Raw genomic sequence first — 13,429 nt, forward strand, 5'->3', positions numbered from 1 at the left:
GGTACTGGCATCATCTCCAGCTTACAGCCTGGGAAACTGAGGAACAGGGCAGTAAGTAATTTGCCCGAGATCATACCTCTTGGTAGGAGGCAGGCCGGATTGTGGGCCTGAGCCGCCAGACTCCGGAATCCATGCCTTTCCCCATTCTGTTCTGTTGCCTCCAAGTACCATGTCTCTGACGGCAAACGCGGTTCCCGGACGGGCTCCCTCAGGCCTTGCCTTGGGTGCTTCTGGAGGAGCAGGGCTTATAAAGACTGTTATCCTGGCTCTGGGCATCCTGGGTGTGCACAGGGATGGGGGGAAACCACGCAGTCGTGCAGGAGGCATGTGGGTGTGGGAGGGCAGGGTTGTGTCAACCACAAAAGTTGGGTGACATTCCAGAATAGAATATGTGAAATCGAGATTGTCTACAAAAATCTTCGCCTGTGCTAGCCATCGCCCCCTCATTCACTGTAGTGCTGTCTAGCTCAGTCTCTCCACCACCTTTGTAGCTCTTTGTAAGGTCCAGGCAGAGCTGTATCCTCAGGGGCAGTGTTCAGAGGACAGAGGTGGGTGGCTCCAGGCCCCAGCTGCAGATACCTCAGCTTCCTTCCGCACTCCAAACCCCCTCCCTCCCCTCCCTCCTCCACCTCTTCAGTCTTCTCGCCTCCTTATCTCTCTGCTCTCCTCTGCCTTCCTCTCCTCTTTGGCCTGTGTCCTCACTCTTCTCCTTTGCTCTGGGGAAGTAGAAAGGAAGGGGGATTTAGTAAGAGAACAATGATATCTTCCTTCCCCCACCTACTTCAGCCTCTAGGAGAACAAAACAAAGGAACTTACATTTAGGATCAAGTTGTGCTTAAAAATTTTAAGGAGTTAATTTTGGCTCGACTTTCTAAGGGTTTCTGAAGTTGCCAGCATGATAGGGGCTGGGGTTTTCTGTGTCATACAGTGATGAGAAAATTGTACCTTCCTGAGGCCTCTTAAAGTGAGTAGGAAGAGGGCCAGCCAGAGGGGCTGCCTGAGGTAGAGACCCGGCAAGGCTGACGGGCCTCATTAAACATTCTTCTTAATTCCCCACCAACATCCAAAATTTAATTTAGAAACAGATGCTGATACTGAAAAGATAACCATCTCCTCAAAATAAGTGCGCCAGGACATCTTTTAATTTAGGATTCTGCAAACCAAAGTTAGGGGTCTTGTTCCAGATTCTCACAAACATACAGCCCTTTGTTCCTTCTGGATATCCTTTTGTTTTACCTAATTCCGAGGTGCTATTGCCATCTGGGTGGGTTTCCATTTAAAGCCAGTGTAATGGAAAGCTTAGCGTGATCATTCTCTTAGAGTCACCTTTCCTCAACCAGAGCTCTCCTCTTGCTGTTTCTGGCTTAGCCTTGCTCCAGGCTAACATATTTCCAGGACTCAAATGGAATAATGTCGAAGAAGAGGCTGCTGGGCCGCATTTAAAGATAACCTGAACACAGAGCATGAGCCATTGGCGTTGTTTGTTCCATCAAAGAAGCAGCACTTTCTAAGCCTGCTGGGCACATCCCCAGGTCTTGGGTATCTGCAGAATTTAAGTGCCTCCGTTAGTCCACAGAAGGAACCTTGGTGACCGTCTACTCTACCGTCACTTTATAGATGAGGAAATCAAGGGACCCCAGAAAGGTCTCATGACTTGCCAAGCTGTTGTGGTTTTATCCACCATTCACATAAGGTCTAAACTCCTCAGCTTGGCTTACAGAGTCCTTTAAGGCCTGCCCCGTTCTCATCACTGCCCATACCCCCCACGCCTTTACTTAGCATGACTCAATGACCTTGTTCAGCTGGAGAACCATGTATTTATTACATCTGTAAGCTGGACTCCAGGGAGTCTGACCCTCCCCTCCTCTCGGAGCACTCCACCCACCTGCATGTTCTGCTTGTTCTGCTTGGCTAACTTCTCATCCTTCAGGTTCTCCTGTTCAGTGTCATTTCCTCCAGGGACTCCCCCCGCAGTCAGTGTTAGGTGTTTCTGCTCTCCATTCCCTTTACACCCAGTACTTAATCATTCCTCTTATTTCACCTCATTGTAAAATTGATTTAATTTTTTGTCTGCTTTAGGTCGTCATGGGCAGGGCCCATGTTTGTGTTGCTTACCATCATATTTCCCGATCATAGCTCAGTGCCTAGAAGAGATGTTTGACAGAGACATCTGGATGGATGGGTAGATGGATGGATGGATGGCAGGCAAAAAGGAAGGGAGAGATCAACTGACATTGAATCACTAATAGGAAAGAAAACAGTCCTAAGACAATCTCAGGGGTTGGTTCTCATGTCTGCTGACTTATTCAGAAATCGAGATTCAACTTAGATTTATTGAGGGCCTGCTCTTTACAGCCTCTGTATTCCCTCGTTTCACCACCAGGATCCCATTTTATCCATACAACAACCTAATGAGGCAGGAATTTTTATCCACCCTTTGCAGGTATGGAAACCGGGGCTCAGAGAAGGTGTGGACAGCAGGCTGGTGCTCGGCCACCAAGACCATGGTCTTCCCACTTTCCCCTTCATGGCCAACCCCACCCCAGAGCGCCCTGGGCTGTGCTCGTCAACCCAGCCTGGGCTTTTGCTTTCCCAGTTAGTGAAATATTACATTCATGGTGAAGTGCTGCTCTGGGTGGTATTATTTTGGCTTTACTTGCTGCTCTAGCTGGCCGGTGTTATTTCTGGCTGATTTATATTTTCCCTTATGTAAGTAAAGCGGGGCAGGATTGCTCCAATAAAATTTTATATGTGTTTCCTGCAAACGGGTAGCACAGTTGACATATCACAGGAGCCGACGGCTAGGCTCGGCATCTTGTTCACAGAGCTCTCAGCTTCTCCTGCCTCCTCTCTTCACCACCCATCTCCTGACACAATTTCTCTGAGATGGGGAGACATCTTTCCAGCCACACCTTCCTGTTAAAAACGCCTCAGCCAACTAATTAATACCAACTAGAGGACAGTTGAAGGCAATTACAGGAATATTAGCAACAGTAAGTTCTCGTTAAATAGCATTTTTTTTTCCTGATAGAAGCCAAGACCTTTGAAGTCTGGCTTGGCGTTCCATACATAATTACCCTAGTTGCACCCCTCCCCTAAATAATTCCCAAAGTGTTATGAGTGAGGGTGAAACTGCAGCTCAGTTTAGTATTTGCTTAAAATATATGTATAGAGCTGGTGTCACAACTGTAGCATTTTCTCCCCTCATGTGCGTATAGTTGGATTGTTAGACTTATGCTTAATAGCTGTTCTGAGGAGAGATTGTGATTTGGCAAACTGGCTGCTGTTTCTGCTTCACATTATGGGACAAGGGAACAGTGATGGGAAACTTTGAGGTATACTTTCCCCATCATCTTAGTCCCCAAAGGGGGATGTCTTTACCCTCATCCTTTTCTCCACGTCCTCTGCTGCAGAGAAGCCCCCAAACCCATAGATTCCACATGTCACCCTCCACATATCACTTCCACATGTTCATGAGCGTTTAGATGAGCAATATTCAAAAATCCATAGTTACAAAGGAATCCAATTAGAAGACATTGTCTTTACAAAGGAGTCTGCCATTATAATCCTTTAAATTATAGGCTTAAAAATACAACTTGTATTTCTGGTGCTTTAAAAATATGACTTGATATACAGTCATTTTATTTGTTTATAGCCATTTGGGAACATGCCCATCACATAAAGTGAGGGGAGCTCCGTTTTGGTATGTGGCTTTATTTCTGCCTCCTGTAGGAAAGTGTTCCACTTTATACTCTGAAAAAGACAGTGGTTGAACCACCGCTTTTCCAGCATTCTCTGCCACCACTTTAAAAAACAAATGTTGTGCCTATTTTTGAAATGGGAAGAATGTTCTCGTGTCCCCACTGTTTCAAATAGCATTCAGAGATCCGGGAGCGGTGGACTTCCATACCCCTCACTTGCCTTTTCTCTGCATCTGTTCAGGATCTTTCTGGAAGTGTGGGCCTCCCTGAACTCAGAGAGCTTGACGAGGTCAAGGAGCTTAAAGCTCCAGGACCTGGGAGGCGGGGTCCTGAAAGTAGACCTCTCGGTTTGCGAGGAGGGTCTCTCTCCTTGTCCCGGCTCTGACTTCAACCAAGATGACCCTGATCCTGACAGAGATGGTGACCGTGGCAGCTCCTTGGAGACCATCTGTGGCAGGGCCTCTCACACTGCACTGCATGACGGCTGCCAAGGGTTTGTGCTTCCCTGGGCTCCATCCCCAGCAATTCTGATTCAGCGGGTGATGCCCCTGCCAGTGGCACGGGCACCATACTTTGAGAACCACTGCCCTAAGAGATGGAGGCCAGGCTGCAGGCGTTGATGAAAAGTTACACAGGCTCTGCAGAGCACAGGTGGGTCTTGACATTTGGTGTCCAGAAGAGGATTGTAGGGAAAAAGGTAAAATTGACCCAGTTAGATGCTACCTCTTTGAGCTTTATTTGGCACATGACAAAACTCCAATTTTAACTTTCTACATTTACCACTATTTATGTGATTTGGGTGTAGAAGGAAAATGCCCATGGGCCAATTTTCTAGGAAACAGGGAGGTTATGTTACTCCTGGATTACACCAAATACTGGTCTTTTTTTTTTTTTTTTTTTTTTTGCGGTACGCGGGCCTCTCACTGTTGTGGCCTCTCCCGTTGCAGAGCACAGGCTCCGGACGCGCAGGCTCAGTGGCCATGGCTCACGGGCCCAGCCGCTCCGCGGCATGTGGGATCTTCCCGGACCGGGGCACGAACCCGTGTCCCCTGCATCGGCAGGCGGACTCTCAACCACTGCGCCACCAGGGAAACCCAATACTGGTCATTTTTTAAAACTGCTTTATTGAACTATAATTTACATACTATGAAATTCACCCATTGTAAGAGAACAGTTCAAGGATTTCTGGTAAATTTTGATTGTGCAGCCATCACCACGGTCTAGTGTTAGAACATTTCCATCTTCCCAAAAAGTTCCTTTAAAATTTGGTGCTTTTCGTTGTTTGTGAATTATGTTAACAACATGTTCAAGTACCTTTCCAATGGATAACAATGCTTTTTAAACCCTCTATGTTTTCATTATTTTAGACCCAATAAATAGGTCACAGGCCACCTGTTTCACTTGTCATTGGTTAGTCTTCATAGAGACGTTTGTGTTTACTTGCCTAAAATGAAATAATCAACCAGTGAGTATTATAGCATCTACTGCGCCAAGCATTGCCTTGCCATCTCTTAAAGCTTCGTAAGTGTACTTCTCATGATTTAAAAGAGTTCTTCAATAGTTTATCTTAATTTCAACACCCATCGTGTGCCAGGTAGTGCACTAAAGGATGTAAAGATGAATAATACATGGTCCCTGCCTTCAAGGGGCTCAGAACTCTAGGAGATGAAACAAAAGTACAAGCTAATCAATATAGTATGATTCTATAATTAGGTCCCTTATCACAAATCTTAGAATGGCAGGGGAAACAAACAGCATTACATCTTATCATTTTTGTGGCATCTACTGAGTGGCTTGCTTGCTTCAGAATTTGGTTTCACTGCCCCAGCTGAACTCTGCCATCTAAACGTGATGTCTCATGGGGGGCTTATCAGAGACAAAACCTTTTCTGTAGGAAACACTGCGACCAGAGCATCCCAGTGAAAGGATACAGTTTTAACCATTTGGACCCAACAGTGGTGCCTCATCTGACGTTTCACAATGAGAATCAACAATGGACTTAACCCACACACACCTACCTGTACCACATTAGGTGTTATGGAGCACATTGAAGAAACAGTTCCCTGTCTCATTGAGAAGACAGGACTTAACACGTGAAGAATTAAAGCAGACGTGCAAAAGAAGTATATGGTAAAGTTCTAAATTAAATGAGTCATGCTGAAACATCCAGCACAGACAGTAAATACTGGGGGGAAACTAGGCTTGCTTCCCCCAAAGCAGGACTGCTGAATGCCTCTTAATCATTAGGGGCAGGCAGAGCACAGGGGGGCCTTTCAGAACAGTGGGTTAGACAAGATCAATGTCATTTGTAAGGGTACGACATCAAGTTAAGGGGAGGTTCTTTCCCCTTGTATGTTTGGACTGGACTGCCATTTATTTCTCTGTATTAGCTAAACTTCCCAATTTAAATTAGCTGTATGGAAAATAAATGAACTGGATCATATTGGAAGCAGAGAAGACCAGCCATTCCCTAGTTCTGTTGCTACATTTAATGGTATTCACTTTTTTAAGCTTTCCCCATTTGTGACAGGAAAACAAGGCACTTGATTTCCTTGCAACACTATTGATAATCTTTGGTGTGACCATGAAATGATGTCACTTGGTAAGAAAAATGGGTATAAAACTGAAAGCAAACATGCTTTAGCCTTAGCAATTTCTCATTTGCTTTTCAAAATGCAGTCTTTCCCCTAGTTGCCCATACTCTTAAGGTGGGCATGATTATACATATCCACTCTCCCCTAAAACATATTCCGGGTATGAGGAACATGGGAGAAGGGTCTTTGCACACCACCCTCCTCTCTCTCTTTGAGGGCTATCGGAGTTGAGAGCCATGTGTGTGCCCCAGGAACTGATGGGGCAGTGTAACTGCCCTTCCCTAGATCTAACAACTTCTGGTTTTGAACATTAGGCTGGTCAGAGAGCAATGTCAATCCTACTTCTCCTCCATGGGCAGCACCAAAGGCAAGCAGTCCAAATGGCAGTAGCCCTGCAGTGAAAGGTAATACAGTGTTCTATCCCCCCTTAAATGACAGTTGCCTTCACTTTCACTGGCCTAACACCCTTTTCTTTATTTCTTTACTAATTTCCATGTGAGCACCTTGGGTTCAGAGGAGGGGCTGCATGGGTGGAGAGTTCGGCATGATCCTAGGAACTAACATTCTAACTTCTTTCCTGGCTTAATGTCCTAATTCATAACTCCCTCTATCACATCTAATGAGGAAGACTCAAACATCTATCTCCATGGGACTGGGTGCTCCCCAAGATTGGGTGACAACAGTAAGGGAGAAAAGGCCACTGAGGTTGGCGATCCTTAGCTGAAAATACCATTGCTTCCACCAGACAAGGCATTTGGTTAGTGCTTTGCATGAAGAGCCAGGTGTCTTAGTTGTCAAAAGAGGGCCTTTCGAGCTTGTGAAATCTGTTCTTTTGAGACAAAACATCTGCCTGAGGAAGATCTCATCTGTATTTGCAGCTCTCTGTCTTTCTTTGGTCATCACCCACTTTCCCTGTGTTGACCACAGGAAGTTAAAGGAAGTGTCAATTTTATTATCATCAGAAAGCATTCCCTTGTTGTTTTTTAGGTGTTGTGCAAATAGTTGCACCTGGTTTTCCCTCCCACAGTGGAGGTCTGGGGAATGTGAGGACCCCCAAGCCCCTGAGGTATAGTTACCTGGCTCTTCACAGCAGGGCCACACCCACCATCGGAAGGTGCTGGGAAGGGGAGGTGAGCATGGAGGGTGTTTTCACTGGTGCTGTCTCTAAGATATCTTTTTTTATTTTCTTTTTCTTTTTTATTTTTTTAACATCTTTATTGGGGTATAATTGCTTTACAATGGTGTGTTAGTTTCTGCTTTATAACAAAGTGAATCAGTTATACATATACATATGTTCCCATATCTCTTCCCCCTTGCGCCTCCCTCCCTCCCACCCTCCCTATCTAAGATATCTTGATATTCTCTATCAAGAACACACTAATCCTCCTAAGTCAATCTTGCCCCATACAGTTTCCTTGTGTGACCTCCTACATGACTAAAGAAAGAGAAATTACTCCCTTTTTTTAAAAAAAATGATATCTCCCCCACTCCCGCCAAGCTGTATTGAGATCTCTGAAGTCTCAGTTTATCATATCAAAATAACCCAAGTGTTTTGGGGGCTAACTGCACACAGTGTGAAATTAATGTTACATAATAATAACTTGCACAGTTACTAACTAGTCTTGCTTGCCATAGCTTATCTCTGTAATAGGTGCATTATTATCTCATTATAAAATAATATATCCACAAGAGACTTTGAAAAACAAAGGGAGGAGAATCAGAAGTATAAAGTGATCGGTATACTGTCTTAATGTTTAAGTGCTTTTTAGTGAAAAGATCAAAAGCCCTGTGTATGTTGGTATAATCCCATCAATATTCTCTATCACTGTCATATAACCACTTTTAGCAACTTGTGCTACCAATAGTTTTTGAGACTCTTTTCAACCAGATGGCAAGCACATTCCTAGCTGCTCTCAGCTAGAAGGATAACCTGTCAGAGAGACATTTACTTTATGCTTTTGATACTGCCACCCGTTGTAGAAAGAAAAAAAAGCATGGGTCATCCAAGCGAATGAACTTAGATTCTCATGTGGAATGATTTATATAGAGAGGAGCCCCCAACTTATTTGTAAATCACTTGCATCAGGCACTCTTTTGAAAATGTTCTCCTCATCTGGAAAATAATTAGGCTCTGTAATCGTGGCACTCAAGAAGTTAGGGCAGGTGGTTCGGTGAAAGGACAGCTGAAGGCTGTTCCACTGAGGCTGGAGTCTAAGGGGTATGGAGGCAATTTAGAGCCCAGTGGGGAAGGGGAGGCCTGTCACAGGCCCCCTTCCTCTGATGGGAGAGGGTTAAAGAAGGCAGTGACCTTGAGAGAAGAGGGGCAGTCAGGCCTAGGTGCCATCCCCCCTCCCCCCCTCCCCCCTTCTGGACCTGTTGCTTTGAAGGCTGAAAAGAGTAACACACGGTGTTTCTCTTAACCCAGCAGATTTGAAAAGATTCCTCCAGAAAGCACCTTGCTTGAGACGTTCAGTCTAATTTCTGAAATGACTGATATTTCCTGGTGGTGGTGAAGCATGGGGCCTGGGGTTTCAGGCAGCTCTGCGGGCAGTGGCCATCGCTGGGTGGAGGTGCAGGTGTGGGTTAACACAAAGGATCACTGTGCGTTGAGCTGTGTAAAGACCATGGTTTAAAAATGTTGCTCAGCCAGCCGGCCAACGGGGGGGCATGGAATACCCTAACAGGGCTTAGCGACAAAGAGCAATGGGGTTTGTCGGATTGAGCGCCCTCCCTCTTCAAGGTGCCCCTGGACCCACCTGCCTGCAGCCTGGCAGAGGTGGGAGTTAGCAAGGTAGGTGTGCTCACGTTTGCTCTTCTCTCCCCAGAGCCTGCCAAGCCCTCCTCGGACCTGACTGCCTGGTTCAGCCTTTTCGCCGATCTCGACCCATTATCAAATCCTGATGCTGTTGGGAAAACCGACAAAGAACATGAATTGCTGAATGCATGAGTCTGCAGCCTCCAGGAAGGAGCCCACAGGCGGCTCCAAATCAGCACACCCCGGGGGGCTTGCAGATGTAGGAAGCGATCAGTATGCTGTTTTAATATTTACGTGCCATTTTAATAAAATGAAAGGGTCAAAGGCCCTGTTTATATTGGTATGATTATTTACTTTTATTTGGTCTAAAGGGTTCCTGTGTGTTCTCTATGTGGACCTGACGATACAGGGTGGTCTAGGAGCAGTTTCCAGGCCCACCGTTTTCCTGCCCACAACTGCATCGTGGCTGCCGACGTGTCACTGGGCTGCTACAAGGTCCAAGTTCAAATCATAAACCTACTTTTTGTTAGGTTTAAATAAGGTGGCCTACAGCCTCAGAGGCAGCGGGACGCTAGGGAGGCTTAAATGCCTCCTCTTGTACCCCCTTGCCCGTGTCCCCCCTTAGCAGGGGGCTGTAGGGAGACACCCTCTTCCTGCCGACCCACTTTCCGGAGAGCTCTGGGTGAAGCTCCCGCCGACCAAAGACTCTGTCCCACGGCCCCTGCCTGCTGTGCGGTGGGTTCTCTCACGGGCAGTGAGCTTGTCGGGGCTGCACAAATCCCTCTGCGGAAAGCAGCCACACCTGCAGATCCCAGCTCTCCTTTAGTCCTCTCCATGGCTGGAATTCAAAAGCATGTATTTCTGGAGCCCCTTGTGATATTAACTGTTTTGTTTTTTTAATTAAACGGAAAAGATATTTGACATGCAAAGTCAAGTTAATAAATGAGTCTGTCGTGTGGACTCAGTGGGGAGGTGCTGTGGGAGTAGAGGCCGGAGAGGGACGGGGGAGAAGGACGGGTCCCACCTGCATGAAGCTGCTGACGTGACCCATGCATCCCCCAGGTCCGGCGGTGGGGGAGGGGCGGGGACTCCTGCCAGCGCGGGCAGGGGTGAGGGCGGCAGTTCTGCGTGCGGGCACATAAGCGACTCAGATAATCCACCTTTGTCAGAGACTCCAGGGCTGCCGCCTCTTCTTCCCGCCCGTGTCACCGGTAATGGGCTGAGAAGCCACACACATCCGCAGAAGCCCGTGTTCCACGCCTTTCACTGAGTCGGGGCGGAGTCTATGACGGACTAGCAAGGCCTTGGTTCTACGAGCTCAGCTGGGCTGCGAGGTGTCTGCTGCGCCTGCAGCCTCAGTCCCCAGCCCCTAAAGGGTCTCCTGGGGCCACTTCTCCACGTGCACAGAGACGCTGGGCCTGCCCAGCTCAGGGGAGGCCCAGCCTGGCGCCCAGCCTGCGGAAGGCGCTCCTTCCTCTGCGCGGAAGGAGACGCAGGTAAGATAGCACCGGGGACTGGGCGGTGCGTATGTGGCTTGTTCAGCTCAGCTCACTTCCGGGCCGGAGCAGCACGGCCCTCCACAGGGGTGTCTTTCGTTAGAATCTCATTTACCGGATTCCTCAGCCTGGCATTCGTGGTCTTAGAGAAGATCGGTGTACCTACCCAGGGCCCCAGCTCACTACCCTGCCCCCACACCACAGGAAGGCTTGCTGTGCCCCTAAGCCTCCCTCTCTCTCGGCCTGTGCGTTTGCTGCGCACTCCACCGGCTCCGTGCCCTCAGCCACCTTCACGATGCTACCCACCCCTCAGGAGCTTCCTCAGACACCGTCTCCCCCACAGGGACCTCTCAAAGTGTAGCCCGCAGTTTTCCGTTGGAGAACTGCTTCTCATCTCTGTCCCTGGCGTCCCATCTCCTCAGAAGGCCTGTGCTGTCTGCATGTGCCTCTACCACCGGGTGTTGCAATCCCAGAAAACAAGGCCTCTATTTCCCCAAATCTTCTCTGTCTCCCCACTAATGAGCACCCTGGAGGCACCTTGTAAGCACTGGATTAATGATTGCTGAATGCAGCTGCCCTGTGTGGAATGTTGATTAAGGCCTCATGGTTTCATCCTGGGTCACATTTGTTTGCAGCTGTAAAAACCCACAGCAGCCACTGTAAGGGGTTGAAGCAGGAGGGCCTGACTCCCTCTGTCCAGGCTGGAGGCCCAGGGAGCTTGGTTGGCGGAGGGCAAGGGGTGCGGGGTTCTTTTCTGTTGAATGGATCACTTTAAATACTAACAGGTTGCATTTTATGGTTGATCTGTGGGTGAAGGGGAGAAGAGGATTGTGGTCATTGGACAGCCTTTGCTACAATTTAAAAAAAAAGGCATTTTCTCCCTGGATTTTTACATTTTTGTTAAAAAGAAAAAAGATTCAATTCCCTGTCCCATCTGCAGTCCTCTCGGCCAGGCTCTGGATCCCTCTTGATAGGTGTGTTTCCATCGTGGCTCACACAAAGCCCCTTCGAACACCTCTCCAGTTTAAGGAGAAGAAGCTGCCGCCTGATTCTCTTTTTTTTTTTTCCTTTTTTTTAGCGATACGCGGGCCTCTCACTGTTGTGGCCTCTCCCGTTGCGGAGCACAGGCTCCGGACGCGCAGGCTCAACGGCCATGGCTCACGGGCCCAGCCGCTCCGCGGCATGTGGGATCTTCCCGGACTGGGGCACGAACCCGTGTCCCCTGCATCGGCAGGCGGACTCTCAGCCACTGTGCCACCAGGGAAGCCCTGCCTGATTCTCTTTTAAGTGTCCTGTGTGCCGGCCCAGCCAGGGGGCTTCCTCTGGGACCCACCTCGCGGCCGGGCTGTCTTCGTCTAGAAGTCGAAGGTGCCTCACCTCTTCGTGCCCAATCTTGCTTCTGCTTAATTTTCATCCCATGTCGTGAAGCTGCTCTGAACTCTCAGGGACATTCAGAGAGCACCTGCTCCTTGAACACTTTCATCCTTTGGAGGTGCAAGTCTCCCTTCCCCACTCCCCCTGTCCCAGCTAATGTAGAAAGAATATTCACATTTACGGGAGAGAGCCAGAATGTTTCTATTTGCACTTTATAGATTCATCGCCTTCAAAATGTAATTTTAGAAATGTCAAGTTGATTTTGAGTTCTGGGAGAGTGAGAAAAGCATCCGTCAGCTTCAGAATTAGAAATGTGCCAACTTAGAAAGAACCAGCACTTGTTGTTATCAGAGGTTTATGCCCAAGAAAATGTTACCTGCTCAGAACTGGCAGCCTTGGGAGCCCTGAGTTGCCAGTTGGCGTGTAGGTGGGGCTCACCATCATGTGTTGACATTGGGTGTGGGCCAGGGCAGAGGGCCCCCACAAGGCTGCCATGTGAGGCTGCCTAGCCCTCTGGGTTAAGATGGCACCCACCAGACCTCTCCTGCCCATGCTTCAGCTCCAGGGGCCAATTAACCAAACTCTATGCTTTTCTCTCTGAGACCCCTCCCCAAGGGCTGACCCTGGCAGTGGCTCAGGGCTAACTGTTAGCACTGTTGGATTTTGCCAGTATATCAAAGTTGCTTCTGTCTTTGTGATCAACTAGTGTCCTCCAGACAGGCCATGGTAGTTAATCCTCTGCTTTGGTTTAAACCATCTCCCAGTCCCAGTCCCAGTGTAATGATGTAGGTCTCTTTAGCTTTGTTAGAAAATAGATTTCAGGTTGGAGGCAACTCCGAATGATTGGCAATGGCTGTCAAGAATTCTGCATTGAGAAGAATTCTTATAAATGAGTGATATTTGTGATGGGTACAGGGCAGGGAGTGGTGGCAACAATGCTATCTAATTACCAGCACTACATTAGACCTTGCCTTTCATGCAGCTTTTAGATTTCACAACTTCTTCTTATCCTTCTCCTTCTTTCTCCTTTTCTTCTTCTTCTTTCTCCTCTTCCTCCCCTTCCTCTTCTTTTAATCAAAAATGGCTAGGGGGCTTCCCTGGTGGTGCAGTGGTTGAGAGTCCGCCTGCCGATGCAGGGGACGCGGGTTCGTGCCCCGGTCCGGGAAGATCCCACATGCCGTGGAGCGGCTGGGCCCGTGAGCCATGGCCTCTGAGCCTGTGCTCCGCAACGGGAGAGGCCACAGCAGTGAGAGCCCCGCGTACCGCAAAAAAAAAAAAAAAAAAAAAAAAAATTGGCTAGGATTTGGCAACATTGACAGAGGGGCATGCATGAATGAGAAAAGCAGAAAGTTCAAAGAACACATTACTGACACCTAATTCAACTCACACTCATTTAAACAACAACAACAAAAAGTGGGGGTGGATTTATTCTCTCAGGTAACTAAAAAGTCCAGGTGTAGGCTTTCATGCATGGCTGGATCTAGGGGCTCAGATGATGTTCTCAACAAT

The 13,429-nt window shown here is 48.0% G+C and overlaps 1 protein-coding gene across 2 annotated transcripts in view; it reads left to right on the forward strand.

Annotated features, from left to right (window-relative positions):
• The window catches only part of ICA1 (islet cell autoantigen 1), a 126,053-nt gene extending 116,768 nt beyond the window's left edge, over positions 1–9,285 (forward strand). For both annotated transcript variants that reach the window (XM_082846763.1, XM_082846764.1), the window contains one exon: positions 9,121–9,285. In XM_082846763.1, coding sequence (XP_082702889.1) covers positions 9,121–9,242 — 122 coding nt within the window. In that variant the 3' untranslated portion in view covers positions 9,243–9,285. The remainder of the gene's footprint in view (positions 1–9,120) is intronic.
• Positions 9,286–13,429: the final 4,144 nt, after the last annotated feature.

The sequence above is a fragment of the Leucopleurus acutus genome (genome assembly GCF_964270905.1).
Source record: "Leucopleurus acutus genome assembly, chromosome: 9".
NCBI classification, from domain to species: domain Eukaryota; kingdom Metazoa; phylum Chordata; class Mammalia; order Artiodactyla; family Delphinidae; genus Leucopleurus; species Leucopleurus acutus.